Source organism: Eschscholzia californica, unplaced genomic scaffold, assembly GCF_041429995.1.
Source record: "Eschscholzia californica isolate CP2 unplaced genomic scaffold, dmEscCali1.0.p SCAF_3, whole genome shotgun sequence".
Taxonomy (NCBI): Eukaryota; Viridiplantae; Streptophyta; class Magnoliopsida; order Ranunculales; family Papaveraceae; genus Eschscholzia; species Eschscholzia californica.
Genome location: NW_028238420.1, coordinates 54,490,129 through 54,513,467, shown reverse-complemented (window position 1 = coordinate 54,513,467; position 23,339 = coordinate 54,490,129). Strand labels below are relative to the sequence as shown.

The window sequence follows — 23,339 nt, the reverse complement described above, 5'->3', positions numbered from 1 at the left end:
CAGATGCCAACATCATTTCCCTCAACTAGTCTTAGTTGTCGGGATTTCCTATTACGAACATAATCTAGTGTTGTAGTCTGATTTGTGAGGTCTGACTCATCTGAATGGCTGATTTCGGATCAATTCAAATTTAGATGATTCAAATTCATACGAGCCAGTTCAGACGATTAAAAAGATAAACATCACCTAAGTTCAGTATTCTGCCAAAGGAGAAGAGGAAAAACCATTATCTAGTCCATAATTCAACAAAAGGTTAAGAGATACATGGTGTTTAGACAAAAGATACAATCTTCTTCAACATGTCAAATTTTTTCAGTGGTCCACTGGCCACCATGTTCTAGATGTATGATTTTCTCGTGCTGGTTTCAGAGAAAATTTCGCCATGATAGCTATATGGTCTGATGACCAGAGAGGTGACGGAAGGGCCGTATGCTTAGTTGCAGTTTGCTCGTCAAGAAGCTCCAAAACACCTTCGACTTTCAATCTATCCGCTATTTCAAAACATAGAATAATCATTTCATGAAATTAAAAGAATACGATATTTTCGTATTAGCTGTCGAACAACACCTAGATCTATTTTGGGAGATACAACATAAGCCAAAACCTGCTTCACAGGAATATCAGATTTATACTCGGTATCTCATTCACCAACTTTAAATCTTATTATCCATAGAAGTTGAACGAAAACTTGACTAAGTTGAAAAGAGTACCTGTGTAGAAAATATAATCTAGGGTTCCACGAAAACGTGGCGTAACGTTGGTGAACCGAGGCTCATATGTTTGAAGGCTCATCATATTCCGTTGACGTTCAAAAGATGAATCACCACTATTCATCTGTAATATGGATGAATATGCACTTACCTGAAAAAGAAATCCAAGTTTATAATTGGGGAATAAAAGATCAGATTTTAGACTCATGGGTTTTTCCTGGAATTGGCAAGGAGCCAAGGACACGCCCCCAAGCCTGAGTAGATCCTCAAGTTACTTGGTAAGTCAGGTCGAGCATGAGAACTTAGTGCACGAAGGTCTGTTTGGGATCTATTATGAAAAAGCAACTTTTACCTAGCCGTGGGAGGCGGTTCTGGGTAATATGCTTATCCTAGGATTTCAGCTCAAACTCAACTTCCGTAGCCTTCTCGTGAATTGGTGGTTGTTGATAGGTTGGTCAGTTGGATTTGTGGCAACATCATGAGCTCTGGTTGAAATTTGGTCTTACATTATTATATATTACATATAATAAATAACATTTAAAAAGGAAAAAATGCAAACATAGAATTGAAACACGAAAGAATGCTCAAGAAAACCAAAATAGCACTTGATAAAATTGATGATTGAGGGGTGAGTTTATTTTCCAACTATAGAATACAAAGATCATCAACTCTAAATCTTGGAATTTGCAAGTCAGTTTTCCAATCTTGATCTAACCAGAAGAAAACGGAGAACGAAAAAGAGGTAAGTGAAGAAATCCTACCAGAGGAAGTTGATGAAACAACTTAAGATGCTGAAATATTGCGACAGGCGCCTCTGCCAGTTCTTCGTGATTAGGGTTTACGCTGCCAGTGATTACAAGATCATGAGGAGCACTGTAGTGCACAACCACAACCAAGAGAGATAACATTTGTAAATAGTCAGTCATAGGAAAATCTATATGTCGAAGTGGAATCATCTCAGAAAACTTGGTTTTTTACTTCAATGTTATGAGTTATCTAATAACAAGATTAGAATATACAACTAATATTTTGTTATTTAAATGAAAATAACCCGCTGGAGTCAGTTGGGTATCAAAAGATTGACCTTCCTGGGAGAGAATTCAGATCCCCACATAGCAATATCGGGATATTTGAATCAGCAATATTCTCCAGTACATTGACAAGTGTTGCAATCTGTTGTAAGAAGTTACGAATTTTTGCGGAAAAAATAATTCGAGACTCTGTATAAGCAAATGATAAGAAAATTGAATACATCAGAGAAATCAATCCATACCTGCCATAATTTCACATCTGTAAGATTCGGATTAGCATGCACATGAGTATTAGCCTATGAATATAAATATGGTCAACTACTCAACTATCTAAAAACAGAATGCTTAAATGACAAAGAAAAGAAGTTGATTTATGTAATACTACCACACAAATTCTACCATCTGATGCGTCAAAAACTACCCCATTTTCCATTACTTCCAGTATCACAATAACTGCGACATTGTCCTGCAGAGTCAAATACAGACCGAAATAAATACGAGTACACAACCATTTGTTGAAGGCAGCATTACAGATTAACCACCCTACCATATTGAAGAATAGAAACAGATTTAGTAAGTGGAAATTCAACTTTAAATTAGCCAACTCGCACATGGATAAAGAGCTGTTTATAGAGAAGAAAGCGCTATTGTATCAAAAGTCTGCCCAGCATATCGGATACAAAAATCTAAGAAACCCCATTCATACCTGAAGTACTGGGTCATTCGGCTTTTTACTTACAATCTATATCAACCATTAACCTAGAGCTGTGTTTCATGGTCTTAGAACGATTTTATGAAGATATAGCTAATATTTTACATACAAAAACCCACATTATACTCATCAAGTGTATGTGAGTATGAGTATCCATCCGAAAAGTAACCGCATCTGGTGTCCGACACGGCGAACTATTAGAACGGAGTATCCATGTCGAATAGATAGAAAAACTAATACCTTCATCAGTCGAGCACAACAATTCCTCTGACTCGGTTCGAGTGTTTCAACCACCATGCGTGCAATTTTACTGAACTCGAGCTATTGTAATAACACCAAATCTGTAAAACCCTTGTGCATTACTAAAACCATAATTCAGGCAAAAAGATAGATCAGTTACCTCGTACGTTACAACTTCTCTAAATCTATCGTTGCGGAAAAATGTTGCACACCCTTCAGATGTGTACTTACCGGTGTATATCTGTAGAAATCCCAACAAATAAAGACTACTCAAAAGTAGAGAACTGCTGACTAGCATAGGTTTTGCAACTATATTTGCTTTATGCACCACTATGTTAAAGTGTATAACCAGAGTTTACTGTGGGTGCAATAACTTGTTCGCCAGAAATGTATCCTTCCCGGGCCCCCTCATACTACGGAAAGGTCTTCTCAACACTCTAGCGCCCTCACTGGATATGGAGCTAACTGTCTCACGACGTTCTGGACCCAGTTGAAGCACTGCTTTAGTGGGGCGAGCATCCCACTCTCCGGAAAATACTACAGCTCTAAATGGCAAAGAACCAACATCGAGGTGCCAAACTTCCCCATCAATGTGAACTCTCGGGAAAGATCACCTAATATAATTCTCATTCAAAAACTGCAACTAACTGGTAAACTATCCTTCATATTTCTCTGATCCAAAAAGAATTTTTTTCTTTAACAATTTAAAAAAAATGTTCTTTTTAAACACCACTAGACTATCGATTTACACCACATAAGGGATAGACTTACACACAAACTTTTGAAACGGATATTGACAGGTACGCGAAAATCATAAACTACTGCACGAGTAAACAGATCAATAAACTATACCTCCACAGTCTTTTTCTTGTAAACGAATGAATAGCCACGTTTTACAAGCTCGGGTTTGAAGAAATCCTCAAAATGATCACTTTGTACCTGCTCACCAGAAACAAATAATTTAATAAGACCTACAACGAATAATTAATTAGATTGAATGCCTCATTACGTAACACTGTAGCAAAGATAGTTACCTCCTGGAGACAAATGATATCCGCTTCATAACCACTGATCTCACGTAGCAAATTCTCTCGGCGGTATTCCCACAGAAGAGCCCATGAAGGGCAATAATAATACATTTGCTTGGTAACGTAAAAATCAGCAAGGACGTTATAAGATAGAACACGAAATGTTCCACCAACGTAAGACTGAGATTCCAAGCTAAATTTACAAGAACCACCAATCGGTGCAATTGGGATCATACAGCGAGGAGGAGGAACAGGCGCGATAATTACAAGATTTGTTATTATAACTTTCATTGGAGCCAAATGGTTTCCTTCACAATCTACTACTAAACACTCCAACTTTAGTTTGCATCCAAAGTCATCCATTGAAGGTACATAATTTTTCAAAGAACCCACTCTAACCCATGATTCAGATACTCTTCCCAATGATACTGAACTTCTATCATCTATATCCAAATCAAAAGATGACCAAGACCCACAACTCCTAAGGACCTCATTATCAACAACTTCTGTCTTAACAAATGCAGCTTCATAATGAAGATTACGGTGGTCACGCCATGAATCAAGATAACATTTTGGAGAGCAAAAATAGCTTTCTTTAGTGGGTATATTTAATGCTACACAACCTATACACTGAAAAGTAGCTATCTCATATTTGTGCACATTACAAATGGTCCTCGCCTCGCTTTGTAGTCTAAACCTGCTTAAATTAGCATATTCAGGGAAGCTATATATATACAGGAAACTGGACCGAATACCCAATTTTAAACTTTTTAAGTTAAAAAAACACGAAAATATCTAGGGAGCTGAAGACAAAAAAAGATTGAGCCTATCATTTTTCATCAAATCAAAATATTTATAGGGAGTTTTGACCAAATTTCGTTTATATATGGAGAGAGAGAGAGTTATATATATGCATGAATTAGAAGTCCCACAAGAAGAAGAGATGATACAAAAAAAGGGGAAAGAGTAACTAACCAGTTGAACTCCAAGGAGCAGCCGGGTAGTTTAGAAGTTCTAGGGTTGATTTCACAGCCGACAACTGGGGTCTCAGAATATAGAGAAACCATAAGTTGAGATGACATTTTTTTCTCTATTTCAAAAACTGAATAGATGATCAGTCAGCTAAGAATACGAAATTGAGGTATTGAAAGAACAATCTAAGAAGATGAAGATTTACCCTTGATCAAGAAGATGTCAATCCCATTACTACTAAATCTAAGAAGGTGAGAGTACTAGGTCAAATGACCTAGGGCTAATTGTCAACATGAATATAGATTACTTAATTCAATTCCCTGTTTTTGTAGTTGAAAGTTTACCGCCCGCCCGCCCTTTTTGTAGTGGGAGATGGTTTTCATCTTTTTTAAAGTTTTTAAACCTAAACAATACAATTTCTAGGTAGCCACCCACCCCTTTGGGAAGAAAAAAGAGATTAAAAAGTTTCATCTTTTTAAGAGCATCTCCAATGGGACACTCTAATAAACACTCTAAAAATCTAGTTGTCAAGTGTCAAATAAAGATTCTCTTTCCTAGTGTCAACATAGAGACACTCTACATTTGTTTGGTCTCCAATGGAGATCTCTAAAATCTCTTACTTAATACACATGTCCCTCTTCAATTCAATAGATAAAAAGTAGTTGAAAAGCAAAGTTTTTTATTGGTTGAAATAATAAAGTAACACTTAGAGAGTCTCAAGTAGACACTCTCATTTTAGAGATTCTCTCTCTAGACACTCTATAATAAATGTGTCCAACTCATAATAGAGTGTGTAACAAAGTGTTCCATTGGAGATGATTTTTTAACAAAAACTCCAAAAAGTCATATGTGGCACTCTAAGTGTTAAAGATTGAGTGTCCCATTGGAGATGCTCTAAAGTTTCCAAAGTCCTTAGCCACGATTTCTTATCTTCTACACCAATAAGGGTCGTCGACAAACTGCCGTTACCAGCGGCGGATGTGATGAACTTCACTGACGTGAAAGCGATTTCGGCACAACCTCGCTTCACCGGATTTAACACAGCTAACGGGTCTCTGGTTGCATTCGTAGAGAACGATAATGAAATTTGAAAATGCTCAGAAAACTAGGATTGCCTCTCATTTTCAATGCGTTATCTCTATTATTATACTTGAATTTATAACCCGAAAGAAGGTTGTAACCTACTAGGAAACATTTGGAGAAGATAGGTGTGATGGAGATAACTTGTTGTAACCTACTAGGAAACATTTGGAGAAGATAGGTGTGATGGAGATAACTTGGAGACGATCGCAAATCTAACTTACCCACGATTTTCCTGTTATCAAGTGATTAGCTAATATAAAATTGGTCTAGTTTGCAAAAAGAGTCTTACTTATATTATTTTCAGTTGCCCAAGTAGATGATAGTGTTGACATATCCAAAACTCCGGAGGTCCTAGTCTCGATTCTCAGAAGAAGTGGAATCCATAGTTATTGAATTTAGGTCATTAAAGTATAAATAGTAATATATTAGTTTATCTTATATGGTTATCGTGCTTATCACGTCGGCAGACACCGACAACAGCCTCTTAAATAAATCTGGAAATTTCATCGAAAAAAATTTGGATATCTTTCTTCCTCCCCCATTCTGCTGAATCTCTCTCTTCTCGCTCTATTTTCGTTGTTCCTACTAAAGAAAGGATTTCCTCCACCAAAACTCCCTTTGTCTCGGCCCAAAAGGTTAGACGAAATCGCCCATGAAAATTTTCGAAAATTTCACTGAAAATTCTCGAAAATTTCACCAAAAGTTTTCCTACTCCATCAAAAGCTGAAAACATATGTATTGGTATATAGACTTGTTTCAAGATCTTACGATAAAAGCATGTAATACAAATAAAGTTACATGTACAAACCTACAGAAGCAACATCTAAGAAGTAATTAGCCCTTTTGGTTCCACTTCTGTTTATGTTTATCCAATATATATCCAATATCCTGATGTGGGTGCAACAATAAATGAATGGCAGGCTGTCTCAGCGTACTACTTACTGAAAAAAATGAAAATGTAAGAAAAGCAGCATAAAAACACAGTTCCTGGGTTTTTCGAATCTCACATGTTTGTATGTCACGGAAACAAAATGAAATCCTTAACGGCAGCTGCATAATTAGGGTATTATACAACAATTAGGCCTTGCAGTTGAGCTCCTACCTATGAAAGTCAATCAAGTCTACTCAAAGACTAGGTTCTGACTTCAGTTCCAATTCATGCTCCTGACCAAAACCACAACCCAATTTTCTGGGAAGTGTCTACTTCATTAGATGTGTTACTGCTGCCACCCGCCATATGGTTGATTTCTATTACCACCCGTCCTATTCGGTCCACCACCACCTGAATTTCCATATGCTCCTCCTTGCGAATAATTTGGGGGACCTGAATTTCCATATGGAGCTCCTCGTGGTCCTGGACCAGGCATACCACTTGCAGAATATTGCGGAGCTCTTCCTTGTGGGGGGTATGGGCCGCTGCTATAGCCTCCACCTTGACCTCCACGATTTGGATAAGAGCCACCAGGGTTTCCACTCTGTGGGTATCTATTGGGCCCTCCAGAGGGTCCACGAGGCTTTCCATAGTGGTGACTAGGTCCACCGACCGCAGGTGGCTGTGAGTTATGCATAGGCTGATTATGACCTGGTCTTAGATTAGGATGTGGTTGTCCAGATTGTTGGATTGGAGGTAGACGCCCATGGTGTTGTGGATGTTGCAATTTTTGCCTCTTTGCTGCTTCTTCCTGTTGCCTTTGCTGCTGTCGTTTTTTCTTTGTCTGGAACTCGTGAGATGATTCAAATTTAGGCAAGCTGTCCATATAAGATGGACCCGTAAGAAACATATATAAAGACCAAGAAACAACTATTTATGTAGATGAATAGATGACAAAAGCCATACATACCTCTTAGGATCACAAGGCAAGGGATCCGTCCAGAAGTACTCAGCATCAAGGGCATCCTTAGCCGATATTCTCTTTAGACAGATTAAGAAAAAAGGGAAAGAACAAAGAACGGTTAGGACATTTTCTCCAATTTTATAAAATATCTGCGCAGCATCACTGATGATACTTAGATGGAGTGAGCAGATTGTAGATTGTGCTGACAACGTCATCACCCAGAAAAGGAGGGAAGCATCATGACCCACGACGAAGAAGGTACGCAATAGTCAAACTTCCCTATTCAACTTTTCAAATACAAAAGCAACTAAATATACGCGAACTTTGATGCTACTCAGTAACGGTGGATCCTGGGCCATCTAAAGGTGGTCAAAGTACCCTTTTTATATCAACAGGTGTCCACTCAACGAAAAATAAAAAAGAGATACTCAGACAAAAGTATCTCTGAAGTAGCTATATCAGATCCTAAGCAGATGATCAATGATAAGTAAATAAATAAAAGAAATAACATAATAGAAACAAATCTTTACAGCTTTACTAAGGGCAACACTATTGCGTTTTCTTCTCGGAACAAATTTTCTAATATAAATTTATGCAAGCATACCTGAGACGGATCGAGAGTTAGCATTCTCTCCAGCAACTCCAAAGCATGTCTATCAAAACTATTATCCGCAATAAGTTATGAACAGAATTATTTTATAGATACCCGAGCAAACTAGAGAAGAACAAGTTCGTATAATTTTGATTTTAATCCAGAACAATGCACAAATATAAGCATATACTTACTGCTTGAAAACCTCCCTCACACGTCTCTTCATTGGCCTTGACGGTTTGAAATTGTTATACCAAGGAATTTTGGACACCCCAGGCCAGTTGGCCTCATCAGGATCTCCACACAGCTCAAAAATCTTGTTAAGTTGCTCTGGCTACAGTAGGTACAAAAAGAACCTGTATTAAACTTATGCTCCCAGGAAAGTTGTAACAGGTTTTATGAGCATATATCTAAAAGTACCACAGAATAAATGACATTTTGAGAGTCATCTTCAGTCTTTCTTTTGAAACTTTGAATGAATTATATAAGAGAAAAACTATATATGTACAAAAGAGATTGAGAAGGTCTTGGGATCTCTCACGATACCCAAGCCTCCCAATGTAAAACTACATCCCAAAAAGAAACATACTTAAACCAATACAATGTATCATTTAATCTTACTCCATACTTATCTAACCTCCCATGATTCTCAATTTCCCTTTCCTACATAAAGATCATAGAAAATACAGTTTGGACCTCGTAACAACGACAGTTATATATACATATGGTAGTGTCGACATTTTGGCCCGTTTCTTTTCAAAGTATCTGAAACTATGTACAATTGTAGGTAACGAAACGTCGAAATCCGCATCAATATCCATATTGTACATGTTTTTCAAATTTTTGAAATTTTATATTTCAAGAGCAAATATAAGTTCTCTCCTAAGAAAATATAATTCTTCATATATGTTTCTTAAATCCTGACATGTTTTCCCGTTTGCAGAGTCACTCTATTTGTATATCTTTTTGAAACTTTGAATGACTCTGTTGGTATATTGATAATAGATTCACCAAGTATAAAACATGTCACTGAACATACCCCAAAAGGAATGCGTCAAATACTTAAATGATGCTCGGAGTGCATCCTTATAAACTTGATGTTCCAGAGCAGAAACAACAACATCCTTCTTTCAAATGTAATGTGTACATAATGCTCATTTTGACGTGTACAGAAATGGAATTTTCAAGTATTTTCATTTAGTATATATCTTTTTACTACACATACAAAATAATATATTTATTGTTTTTCATTAAAGTGAGGTTCAAAATTCAACTCTGCTCAAGATCTGAATTCTGAAGACATCTTATTCTTAAGCACTAGCACGGGAATCTTGAAGCCATCACTTGGTCCACGTGAATACTGGAGAGCTTAGAAAACAATAACAATGGCAAAAAAAATGCAGAACCACAAATACAAGTAAAAAAGAGGTAGAAGTTGACAGATACTCAACTTAATAAACCTAAAAAAGGAAATGAAACAAAGGCCAAGAAAAGTTCTCCAATATCATTTTCTTCCCCCCAAAATTGTAATTTCAATCAAGCTACAACAGTTGCTAAATTGATGTAGGATTTAGGACTCTATAGTCAGTCCTTTTGCTTTGAATAGACTTTCTAAACTTGTTCTGATCTTATTTCCAAAGGTTCCACATTAATATTAAGGGAACAATGCTGCAAGATCAGTGCAAACGCCAAGTTTCTGAAAGCTCATCTTATGTGCATGGCTTAATAATTAATACAGGAAAAGTTCATACTAAATTACTGACCTCATTCTTTCCAGGTAAGATAGGCTTTCCATGAAGAAGCTCAGCAAAGATGCATCCAACAGACCACATATCAACAGCAGGACCATATTTTGTGGTTCCAAGAAGCAATTCTGGAGGTCTGTCCAAATCATTATGAAATTTAAGTAACATAATGAGATGTGTTCGGGAAATAGATATATACGAACCTACTTCACAATTTATTATCTAGATATTATGCTAATAACCTTGTAATATTTACCTATACCACAAAGTAATAACTCGATTTGTTAGATTGGCATTGTGATCATTAGAGAAAGACCGTGCAAGACCAAAATCAGCAAGCTTCAGATTTCCTTCATTATCTATTAAAAGATTAGAACCTGCAAAGGCACATTGTAACACAATTGTCATCGAACCTGCAATTGAAAACCACAAGACATTAAAAATTGCATCTTAACTTGATCATTACCTTTAATGTCACGGTGCAGAACTTGGTTGACATGACAGTAATGAAGTCCTATCAATAGTTGCCTCATATAGCACTGGTAGTGACAAGACATGCTTTCAACATGATTGTTCACCAATTTTACAAATTAAGAATTCGAGTATTTTAGTAAGCTATGTGGACCTATAATACCTTTATCTGGGGAATTGTGAATCGCATACCAGGACGATCAGCAAGACCCGTCAAATCGTGGTCCATGTACTCAAAAACCATGTAGATACCACCATTGTGCTTATTCCCATCTGAAATGCATAATTGCATAAACGATATGCCAGATTGTCCAAGACAATAAAGATGCAAGCATGCAATTTTCGAACTACTCACCAGGCCTCCCCTGCTCGTCCCTCTCACGACCTGAAAAGCCACAACAGAAGATCAGAACTTTGAATTTAGTACCACAAAGACAGATATATTTGTTACAGAAGAAGGAAAACAAATCAATTTTGAAAAGAAAAACCTGGGGAAGTAACAATCTCCTTCAAATTAATTACGTTTTCATGATGCAGCTTCTTCAAAATTTTAATCTCGCGTATAGCCGTAATAGGAAACTGCAAAATCGAAGTCAATGTATCAAACATATTATACACAAACAATAAGATGTGTAGCTACCATTTCTACTTTAATGTTTGTACACCAAAATCTCAATTAAAAACTGAAGATATATATATATATATATATATATATATATATATATATATATATATATGTGAACAGAAAGAAAAAAATAATAATAAAGTATACCCCTTCTCTTTCATTGTCCATTCTTATCTTTTTCAGTGCAACAATTTCCCCAGTTGGGATTTCTTTAGCCATAAACACTTGACTGCAAGAACATAAAAATTAATCAGAAAAAAAAAATGAACTTTTGCATATAAGATAACATAGAAAGAAGAGTGATGGAACAATCACTACTAACCTCCATTTAAGAATTCTTGGAATGTACAACATCAGAGTAAATCGATAAAATAAACACATAATTAACCAATTTTGCTTCGAAAACAAAAGGACTAGTAAACAAATTTTGAATGGAATTGCTTTAGGTTCCAGTGTCTACAAGTTCCAACCGACTGAGCCGAGAAATAATACAATGCTGTGCCCTATCCCTTAACCATTTCTTTTAAGTTCCAGATTGACACTCTATCCACTATGCCTATGGTATTTACCCTACAACTCTATGACTGTTATTGTTAGAAATAGAGAGCAACTACTTAAGCAATTATCCTCTTTGCTTTCTATTTATGGCACCCATGTCAGTCACCATACAATGCTTATGATGCTCAACCTTCGGGCATTTAAATAAAAATTGCTACACCTTATCTCTCACTGAAGCTTTTTTTCTGTCAGCGACGACAAATCTGCTTGCCCGTATATAGACCACTAAATTGCAAGACGGTATCAGATAGTAAATATAGGACAATCTCAACAAACATCAACTGTGGTTTTAACCGATAAAACAATGTTATTATGGTTTACCTATTGATTTACTATACACATTTTTCTAAATTAAAACGACACGATTCTGAGGACGATCAAGAGAAACCCATATGTCCAAATAAAATTTATTTTTTGACAGTATCTTAAGAAAACATCAAAGAAGTTACAATCAACAAACATGTCTACAGGGCAATAATGTTACAAAATAAAAATATTTTTCTAACCCATATGTCCCTTCACCAATCTGTTCCAATTTCTCGAAATTGTCAATACTTCGAGATCCCCATGCAGGCGACTCATCAACATTGAGCTGACCAGGACCCGCTAAAGCCATAACCCTATCACAAATAACCAATATATCAAGTAAAAGTCTTTTTTACTCGAAACCCTAATTCATATTTTATACTACAAGAAAGATGAACCCTAAACCCTTATACCTTTGTCAATAAAAGGGAAAACTGATCGACTTGAAGGGAAAACAAAAAATTGTTTAGAGAGTAGAGAAATAAATATGAGATACAACGTACCTTTAAGCTTTAGAGAGAGAGAGAGAGAGAGAGAGAGAGAGAGAGAGAATTTTGGTGGTTTTTGGGCTTTTGGCTACTCAGTCGATCAAAATTGGCAGGTCGAACCTTTTTCGAAGAGACAAGCACAAGATTTCGCTTCCAAGACAACGCCTTTAGCAAGAGCAAGGAACAATTAATGTCTCCTCAGAGAGCTTATTGGCGAAACCCTAATTTATGTTAAACGATGGATCAATACAAACCCTAATTCTCTGAGGAACTAAACTGCCCTCGATAAAAATAGAAGCAAATATCGTCTTCCCTGACCCTGGCGATCAATTTGATCAAACACCCTTGAGAAAATATAAGGATCTTTTTTGGGCTGACTCATTTCTGACCCAACTTAATGACCAACTTAACTTGTAACCCTCTCTTTTGGGCACATTTAAGTTTGGCACCTTTTCTAACGGCTCGTCGGTTGACTGTAACTAAATTTCATAACTAACCTTATGGTGCACGAATTTTTTTTTTTTTGAGAAAGAAACTTTCATTTCATTAATGGAGGATAAGAATCCAAACATCTTACATGGCTTTGATACATCATGTGAATACAAAATCAAATTACAACATGACGATTGATTGAGCACTATACTGCCATAAATACAGACACTTGGACCTTTAAAGGCTATAACAAAACCCTAGAAAGCTATATGAGACCCTTAAAGGCCATTACAAGACATAGCGAAGATCTATGCTTTATCTATACCATAAAATCACATATTTTTTTACATGTGAATGATGAAGATCACCCTTATGAATCGAACCCAGTGACCTCTCAGATTTTAGAGTGTAGTACATCTAACACAAAAATTGTGGAGAATTTTGAGAATTGATGAATATGTGGAATAAGGTTGTTGATGGGAAGCAATTTTTCTTCATGGTGTCTTCTCTTCATAGTTAGTTACCGATTCATTTGTTCATCTCTGCTCGATGTCGATTTTCTTCTTCATGTCTGACTTAGTAACCCTAGATATGGAAAAACCAACACCAGAGATGACTTTCATGAGAGAAAAGCTTGTATCCATGGCAACATATTTTCTTAATATTTTCTTCAACTCTTTGTTACTCCATAAAATCTTAGGTTATATCTAAAAGAAATAGACAAAAAACTTAAAACAAAGAAAGCAAAATGAAGATCCGGTGAAGGGATCTCCTTTCACCGGAGAAACATTGAATTGTGGAGTCGGTTATGCAGAGCGGTTTTGAAATGGGAGAGAGTGACTTTTATGGTGCACGAATTGTGAATCCCTAATTAATTGATTAAACTGGAAAGGACTTTTTTTAGGTTAATTCCATTTTGGCCTCCTAAAGATGACCAACTCATCAAAATGATCTCTTAAATATGACCAACTTCTAATTTGGTCTTCTTTTCATTTTTCCATCTTTTTTTTTTCCGTCAAAACGTTAGTGATGTGTTTTTTTTTTTTACCAAAATTGTCTCTGCCCATATTTTTCATTTTACCAAAAGTTAAGGGCATGTTAATTGTTCAGGAGATGTGAATTGAAATGGGCGGTCAAGTTTGCAACATTGATATTTGAGGTGGGTCCATTGTTTAAATTAGCGGTACCAAGTAAATCTTAAAAATTGAAAACAATTAATTCATCTGAAGTTATAATGAATCTTGGGACTCAGAATATTGTGACTGACATGGAAGATATGTGCAGGGGCATTTCGGTAAAAAATTTTAATTGTCTAACGTCTAACAAAAAAACATGAAAATGTAAAAGGAGTCTAAATTAGAAGCTAGTCATTTTGAGGAGGCATTTAGGTGAGTTGGTCATCTTTAGGGGGCCAAAGTTAGTTAGTAAGGATTAACATCTATGTCTCTCTTTTTATTTTTATTTTATTTTATAACATTGCTTCTTTTCAGCGTCTGATTTTTGAAGCTAAGTACTCTAAAAATCTCTTACTTTCTTGTAGTTGGTTTAACCATGTTTATTTTTCAAGCCCAGCAGAATATGCCTGTCTAAGGCCGGTGAAGCCCGTAACGATTACTACATTGCGGCATGTGGGCTAGTACAATGTAGGCTCAATATTATTTTGTTACTTGTGTACACTGTTGGTCTGACTCGAATTCAGGTTCTTTCGTTCTGACCGTCGGGGAATCTGATTTGTATTTGAATCCTAGTTGTTGGAGAATTGACTTATATTTAAAAAAATTATGTCTGTTTCAGATTTAAACGTTTAAAAATTTGATTGTTGTAAATTTTTTAAATGCTATATACACACATTGTAATTACCAGATCACTCCATCTTCAAGTTTACCTACCTTCCAACGAAATAATGGTTTTCTTTTAGCTAATAACTCTTTCTAATTCCCAACCCATCTTCAAGTTATTTGTTTTTCAAACTACTTAAACTTTAAGAAACATTACTCTTGATACGTGTGACACTACTTTAATTTTATTGGAAAATATGTAAGGGATTTATTTTGTTTTTGATTGATTGGCTGATGATAAGTGTGGACAGATACTAGTAAACAAGATAATTATCCTCTATTTAAAGTCTAGATATCCTATTTATCTTGTATGATGTTTGGGGCTTCTAGTGCTTGCAAACAAGATGCGAAATGTGCGATGAGCGTTGTAACTGTTCATTTTAATTAATTAGATTTACTTAAATTATATGTTTAAAACTTATAATTTGAAGTACAAACATATATAGTTAAGATTTAACTTACTAATTTAAAACTTATACACACACACACATATATATATATATATATAGAAGTACATGCATAAAAAACTTAAATCTTAACTATTTACCTTACTACCTTAATGTATATAAAAATTAATAATAAAATCTAATCAATAACTTTCTACCATAATAAAAGTTATTAAGAACATTATTTATTATTTTAAATATATAATATTTCTCAATTTAAATACATTTAACTTTTTTATTTATAATAATAAAAGAAAATTACATTTTGATTAAAAAATTACCGTATATAACAAAGTATCAAGTGAAAATAACATTTTGTTTAAAAAATTACAGTATATAACAAAGTATCAAGTGAAAATAAGCAATAAATGTAACAATTATTATAAATAATACATGCGAATAAAGAAAAAACTTTAAGAAACGTGACTCTTGATATGTGTGACACTACTTTAAATCTATTTAAAAGTATAAAAATAATTTATTTTGCCAATGACGGATTAGTAATAGTGGAATCAAGGTGTACATAACCAAGATTTAGACTTATCATACATATTTATCTTGTATGATGTCGGGGGTTCTGTTGCTTGCAAACGTGGGTAATATTCGAAGGCAATTTTAATTAATTAGATTTACTTAGCTTCTATGCTTGATATTTATAATTATATATATATATATATATATATATATAAGTACATACGTATAAAACTTAAATCTTTGCTATTTACCTTACTAATTTAATTGTTTAAGAACTAACAATAAAATTTTATTAATTACTTTTTACCACAATAAAGTTATTAAGAACATTATTTATTATTGGAAATATGTAATACTTCTCAGTTTAAATACATTTGACTTTTAATTTATAATAATAACAGTAAATTACATTTTGATTAAAAAAATGGTTGTATATAATAAAGTATCGAGTGAAAATAAGTAATAAATGTAACAATTATTATAAATAATATATGCGATTAAATATGAAAATTATATTGTAATTAAAAAATTAAATTTTTTATTTATCATAATAAAACAAAATTTCTTTATAAATAATATACGCGATTAAAGGAAAAACTTAAAATTGAAACCAAAAGGCTCATTAATAAACAAGAAAATGAAAATGATTTAAGTATATTAACCTAGTTGTTATAAGTATATTAGTAGAAAATAAAAATTGTTTATTTTAACTAATCTTATATATCTTATATGTTTTCTTTCATATGAAATGAAGTAATAGAAGATAAAAAGTCTATTTTTACAACCAAATAGTTTAACTAATTTACGCGGGTCAATATTAGCTTAACTAAGTAGTTTAACCAATTTTACATTTACTAATCTATTGTAAATGAGTTTGAAAATATGCTCGAATATTGTTTACCTAATTAGAAAATACAAAAAGTAACTTTTAATTCAATCTCTTTTATTAATATTAAGTCAAATTAATAACTCGTTAATAGTGTGTGTATATATATACATGTATAATAAAAAAAATATATATAAACTAATGATGGTACATTACAAATTAGATTTTCTTTATTTTCATGGTTAACACTTTTTTTCAATTATATATGAAAAACTATAACACGTCAAGATAGAGTACAACTATTTTTTTTATATTCCTTTAAAATTTTTTTGTTGTTTTATGTACTAGTTATCATCTTTTGTCAACTATCATTTGTTGATATTCTTACAATAATTTAACTTTAGAATTTGTATGAATTGATAATTTTCATAGGTTTTCTTACTTTAAGTAATAAGACTAAATGTTAAATGCATTAGATTTGTTTGCAAGTCTATAAATATATATTTTTATATCACTTCAGAATTATATTGTCTACTTATATTCTAAATATATTAAATGTATTTAATTATAGATGTTTGAGTAAAGATCGAAATACAATAATTAAGGTATAATATACGTATTCTGGTGTAAAATTGAAAAGTCGAACAAATAAAATAATTTTCTAATTCTACCGTGCATCACATAAAGCGTAACAATAATAAAATATGAATAGTCAAATTTGCCAGTCAGAGTATCTTCATATTTATGAACAAATGTATGGTATCAGAAACTACCTGATTTTAACGTATTAGATTAAACAACACAAAATGAATATATCTCCTTGTTCTAATCTAAAATTTACAATAAAATTCGACCACTAATCATTTTTCTGGCTAATGAACGTATGTGAGTGTGTGGGTGAGACATATAAAGAAATTAAAATGTTCATTTCCTAAGTTTTTTTTTTTTTTCTGTTAACTTAGAATGAAAGTGTTTTCAGATTTGAATATGCACAGAATTAAAGTTCGAATTAGTTAATCTAGTAAATCGATTAAAGACTCGACAAGATCGATCATTGAATCTTTACACTGAAACACAAAGTAATAGTTTATCATTATGTTCGATATAAACTTATCAAATTTCGTTTTATCATTGGGTATGAGTAGTGACTTCTTATAAAAATATAACTGAATTTGGACTTATTCCCTTTAGACATAAATTAAAACTAACATGGGGTGATAATGTAGTTTTATTTTTATATTCTCAATAGTAACAAGTGTTCGTTTAATTGTTATAATAAAAGAATTATAGAATAAGTGGCAGAGCCGTGTTTGAGGGGGGGCGGGCAGGGCGTCCGCCCTGGGCCCCCACCTCAAAAGGGCCCATTTTCTATGAAAGGACCCAAAGCTAAGGTTATATACCTTACAATACCAACTTAAGCATCTATCCACTACTAGCTCTGTGGGAAGGGAATTGGTTATCCATGTAGTTGACACGAGTTCGAGTCCTGAGAGCCACATTTTGAAAAAAATATTGTTGAGAATACAATTGCTAAGTTTATCTTTATTTTTGCTTCACTACACTTTCTCTTAACCATTTTGTTATTTTAGGCGTATTTCGTTAATTTTGAAGTATTTTTTTAAGAAATAGAAAGCTAGGTGTTTTTTCCACAAAAAAAAACTAATAATACATAAATACACATGTGAATCATTAATGATTTTCATCATCTTACATTTTGTTCAATTCTGTGCTCGTAATTTATTTATGTACGAAAGGGCCGCAACCAAGTTTCGCCCAGGGCCCTCAAATTCCCAGCCACGGCTCTGATAAGTGGGATAAAGCTACTTAGAAGGGTTTAATGCCAAAGAATTATAGAATAAGTGGGATAGTTATTAGAGACCCATCCAACAACATAATACTTCAAGAAGGTAAAATCACCACCCCCAAATCGGCATTGGATAGTGAGGCGAGAGCCTTACTGCTAGCTTTACTATCGGCGGTCAGTTTAGGGTTCCAAAGGATATATATATATGTGGAGATTCTTTAACCCTAATTAAAGCCATATTGACGGTGAAGATGAATTCTCTTGGAGGATACAATCAACGGTTCTCCTTATACAACAACAGTTGTCTCTTTTCCATAAATATGTCCTCAATTGGGTGCCACGTTGTGAGAAATTTCTAGCCCATAACATGGCAAAATCTGTTTTAGGGACACCTTTACTTTAATTTCTTGTTAGCACCCTGGGTTTGTCAGTGTTGCTATTATTTCTGTTTACTTCATTGTAATTCACTTATTGCTTTTTTGGCCCTTAATGAAGTATCTATTCCAAAAAAAAAATGCCAAATGAAATGACTATAGCTGATAGTTGTTAATTTCCAAAAAACAAAAAGCTACTTAGAAGGGTTTAATGAGTTCATTGGAAACGAGGAAGGTATAACCTAAGACAATCAAAATGGTCGTGTTCAACTGTTCATTTGGTTCTCCCAAGGGTTTCGTTTGTTTTGCACGTGGGTGTTGACACGTGTGCAAGTGAATCTGTTGACTCTCTCTGGTCAAAGATGATCAATATTTGATCGACAAAAAAAAAAAAAAGAGAAAATTTGAAGTAAGTCCACGACTCAACCTAGACATCCCGATCCATGGCCCATTACGAGATGACAGCCTGGCTTATTTTACACCACTAACTATACCATCCTAGGCTCTAATGCCATCTATAACACCCGATCATGCAATTATAGACAATCCATCCTAGGCTCTAATGCCATCTATAACACCCCCAAACTTTAATGTTTATCGATGTTGTGTTCGTTTGTGACACCTGGATCTATCACAACAAGTACGGAGTTTTGTTTTAGGAGAAGGCTTCACGAACTCAAATGATTTTGAAAATTACCAAATTTGAGTGCACAACTATAGATCAGTCACATGACACTCTTTTAAGATATGCGAGACCTTTACAAAGATCCTAAAATTCTTTGCACTTTCAACATACCCCTACTATTTACTTGAACCAAATCCATATGTACATTCTTTTCTTACAATTTATTTAAGCACATAAATGGGGCTAGGTCGTCACAAGAATGTTGGTTTTGAGGGGGACATCTAGGTGTTGGATATTTTCAAAATTGAAAATGGTTGGATGTGTTTGGTACTAATTAATGAAGAATGCATGGGTGCAATCCACCGCCACATCTAAAGCGTGGGTTGAATAGGTATGATGCCCATTCATTGGATAGGTGCACCCAATGCACTTGCATCCATTCACATGCTATAAATATTTGACATTCATTTCAATTAGCAGATACAGAACATCCAACGGAATTCTCTCTCTGTCTTGCTCTCATCTTTCACTTTGTATCAAATGTGAAGTTTTAATTTGGGTTTATCTATCAAGTCATTTGGCAAACTTCCGAGTCTATTTTTGGCATTATCAGTTTATTAACACAGAGTGTTCTTGGTCTTGGTCAAAGCGTACATACTTTGAACCAAACAGTTGTTGAAGGGCTTCATCGTATCTTGAAGTCATAATTCCTGGCCCGTTGTGTACTCGTGGTTTCATACCAGAAGGGGGCGAAATACTGTTTAAAAGAATTGAGATTCTCGAGCTTTGAAGTCTAGTGATCAACATGATTTTATTCATCGATTAATTTTCCACCTTCCATTCCAACTCAAACGCCATTTTTTCCAACAATTTTTAGACAGTAATTTTTGTGTTGAAATGGAAGTCATTTCAATTAACATCTCGCCATGTAATCACGCGAACCGATTGAATAATACATTAGAGTTGATAGAAGTTTATGCATAATACATTGTTAAGGGTGATAGTGAGTTTTCGGTTAAATGAGACTCTTAACATTAGAGTTGGTCTATTTTATAATTTGTGAGAGCTATTTGATTTTGACATCCAAATGGTTAGCCACTTGAAGCGGTATTTATGGGCCATCTACACATTGAAATATAATCTTTTGGTACAAGAGGTGCATCATGTGTGAGTTATATTTGCTAAATTTAGAGAGACAAAAGTATTTTACTTCAAGTTACGAGTACATCATTTTGTTATCTATGAACATGTGAAACCTTCTAATTCAGATTTTAGAAGACGATATGCGTTTGAGACGAAACATTGTTTTGTAGCATTAAATATTTAACAAGTGGTTAATAATGCTCGTCCAAATATAAATTCATTATTTGGGAAGAAATGAATAGTAACTTCTAACTTTGAGTCTTTGACATGATGAAAAAGTTAATGGTGATCTTAGAATTAAAACTCTAAGAAATGAATAATCATATTCTTGAGTGGAGAATATAATGAATGGAAATTGTATTGAGTAAGACAATTATAGTTCCTTTGGACTATTTATTTTCAAGTGACATGATATTTTTGGTTCAAAAGAATGTCCCACTGTGTTAAAAGTATATAATGACACAAGTTGGTGGATTCATTTTGGGGTCCATACATAAATCCTCATGTTGTGAGATGTTGTTGTCTTGGGCATCCAAGAAACAAGTGGTGATTTAATTTCACTCAAATTGACTTATTTTACTTCTCTAGTCATATGCACTAGAAAGAAGCTTAGTGATCAATTATTTAGAGTAAGCTACATAAGACAAATAGTAGACGGTTGAGAAACTATTACTCGTAAAATGTTTTGGCCAAAGCAGGTGCCGTCAATTGTCGTTCATGTAAAGTTATGGTTAATTGTATTAAGTCAATTTGTTTCTAGAGAAATATTTTCTAATGTTGTTATCTAGAAAAATATTCTCTTATGATTTCAAAGTTATCTAGAGAACTTATCTCTAAAGGAAAAGAAATGGGCTAAGGTCTGTGAATGAAGGTTGATCGCCTTTAACGGGAACCCAACTTATGTCTTGAAATAAATAGACAAAGTTCAACAGGTACTAACAAGTTAAAGCTGTTGCGATTATTGAATACTAGCGTTTTATATTCTCCCATTTCTAAGTTAGTATTGGTATTTCTGCAAAACAAAGGATGAATGAAAATTCTTAATAAGTCATAACTTTTAAGTGGTGCCTCACAAAAACATCTCAAGTGGACTTACCTAAGTGAGTGTGGGAAATCAGGTCGTTTCCTAAGAAAATAAGAACGTTTTCTGAAGAAGACTCATGAAAGGGATATTGCACATGGCCGTTAACGTGCGGAGTATGAACACTCTGTCCTCCGAAACGAGTATGTGCGATGGCTTCGGTTTTATCATTTAAGAATTTTTGGTTCAAGATACGTTCGCCATAGCATTCTGATAAAGCTTTGAGTTGTTTGCACTAAGTGAAGGTTCAAATCCATAAGATACCTATCATGTATGTACAAGTTTCTACGATAGGGCCAAAGTCGTCTTTTACTTTCTTTTGTCTTTTATGTCTCGATTTCCGATACTTTGTTTTGTATACATATTTTCAAATTTTGGAAAATGGTGGGGGAATGTTGGATATTTTCAAAATTGAAAATGGTTGGATGTGTTTGGTACTAATTAATAAAGAATGCATGGGTGCAATCCACCACCACATCTAAGGGTGGGTTGAATAAGTATGATGCCCATTCATTGGATAGGTGCACCCAATGCACTTTTTTTTTTTGATGAGAGAGCACCCAATGCACTTGCATCCATTCACATGCTATAAATATTTGACATTCATCTCAATTAGCACATACAGAACATCCAACGAACCCTTGCTCTGTCTTGCACTCATCTTTCACTTTGTATCAAATGTGAAGTTTTATTTTGGGTTTATCTATCAAGTCATTTGGCAAACTTCCGAGTCGATTTTTGGCATTATCAGTTTATTAACACAGAGTGTTCTTGGTCTTGATCAAAGCGTACATACTTTGAACCAAGCAGTTGTTGAAGGGCTTCATCGTATCTTGAAGGCATAATTCCTGACCCGTTGTGTACTCCTGGTTTCATACCAGAAGGGGGCGAATTACTGCCTAAAAGAATCGAGATTCTCGAGCTTTGAAGTCTAGTGATCAACGTGATTTTATTCATCGATTAATTTTTCACCTTCCATTCTAACTTAAACGCCATTTTTTCCAACACTAGGCTATTTATTTTTTGGGTACGGTGAAAGGCATTAGGCGGAACTACTATATGCGTCAAGTGTTTTATTGGTCCTGGATAAGGCCTGAGATAGGCACCTGACCCACCTTTGCCCTAATTTTGCTACTTCGTGTCTTCTCCTTTTCGTCATCGCGCATCATGGAACCAACCTTGATTTCAAATCCATCATCATTGATCTACAACGAGGCGTTAGAGAGAGAAAGAGAGTAAATCTATTATGGAAAGAACCTTGATTCCCAACCTAAACCAATTGAGGAGTTCGAGAGAGAAAGAACCTTGATTCCAAACCCACATTCTCTTCCCGAAATCCAAAAGTACCATTAAAATACCTCCAGACTGGTCTCGGGCTGACAAGTCCGAGACCTTGATTCAAACCAACCTTGACCTATGATGAGTAGTTAAAGAGAGAAAGAACCTTGATTCCAAACCCACACTCTCTTCCCGAAATCCAAAAGTACCATTAAAATACCTCCAGACTGGTCTCGGGCTGACAAGTCCGAGACCCCAAAGCAAGGGCTGGGATGGGGCCACTCAATGACCTCTCGGGCTGGTCCGAGCCCTTGCTTTGGCTCTCAGATGAGTCGATTTGTGTCCTCTATTCCGGGTGCCGATAAGTCTTTGGGGTCCATCTCCTCTTCCTGGTGTGTAGCATTTTGGACGAGGCCCTGTAGCCGCTTACTTATTTTTTGATCGTTAAATTAAATTAACCAATTGTCTGCCAACTCATCTTTTGGTCCTGTATGTTTTACCAACCATCAATTCGGCCCAAAAACAATGTTCTGAGACATAGGTCTGATGTTCCTAGTGACGATGCAATTATATTAAGACATCACTAATCGATTTAGATGATATCATAACATTATAAAGAACA

General features: G+C 34.6%; 2 protein-coding genes across 9 annotated transcripts; both read right to left on the bottom strand.

Moving 5' to 3' along the window:
* Nucleotides 1–105: 105 nt before the first annotated feature.
* Nucleotides 106–5,127, bottom strand: LOC147551948 (carbon catabolite repressor protein 4 homolog 2-like). 8 transcript variants are annotated; one of them, XM_086669472.1, is made up of 12 exons: nt 4,899–5,127; nt 4,697–4,760; nt 3,728–4,418; nt 3,546–3,632; nt 2,854–2,934; nt 2,694–2,774; nt 2,127–2,207; nt 1,984–2,037; nt 1,795–1,883; nt 1,472–1,583; nt 711–861; nt 106–491 (listed from the first exon to the last, which is right to left on the bottom strand). In XM_086669472.1, the coding sequence occupies exons 3-12, from the start codon at nt 4,082–4,084 to the stop codon at nt 313–315; spliced, it is 1,272 nt and encodes a 423-aa protein (XP_086525598.1). In that variant the 5' UTR covers nt 4,085–4,418; nt 4,697–4,760; nt 4,899–5,127; the 3' UTR covers nt 106–312. The 8 variants fall into 8 exon arrangements, 6 of the variants coding, with proteins under 6 accessions (XP_086525598.1, XP_086525599.1, XP_086525594.1 ...); XM_086669473.1 differs by having other exon boundaries at nt 106–484; XM_086669468.1 differs by having other exon boundaries at nt 4,697–4,823; nt 4,899–5,023.
* Nucleotides 5,128–6,600: 1,473 nt separating this feature from the next.
* On the bottom strand, nt 6,601–12,792 carry LOC147551947 (cyclin-dependent kinase C-2-like). Its single transcript, XM_086669465.1, has 14 exons — nt 12,651–12,792; nt 12,412–12,561; nt 12,109–12,222; nt 11,192–11,273; nt 10,908–10,998; nt 10,775–10,804; nt 10,583–10,692; nt 10,415–10,487; nt 10,205–10,325; nt 9,967–10,084; nt 8,398–8,537; nt 8,216–8,273; nt 7,618–7,688; nt 6,601–7,525 (listed from the first exon to the last, which is right to left on the bottom strand). The coding sequence occupies exons 3-14, from the start codon at nt 12,216–12,218 to the stop codon at nt 6,994–6,996; spliced, it is 1,536 nt and encodes a 511-aa protein (XP_086525591.1). The 5' UTR covers nt 12,219–12,222; nt 12,412–12,561; nt 12,651–12,792; the 3' UTR covers nt 6,601–6,993.
* Between the last annotated feature and the right edge of the window lie 10,547 nt (nt 12,793–23,339).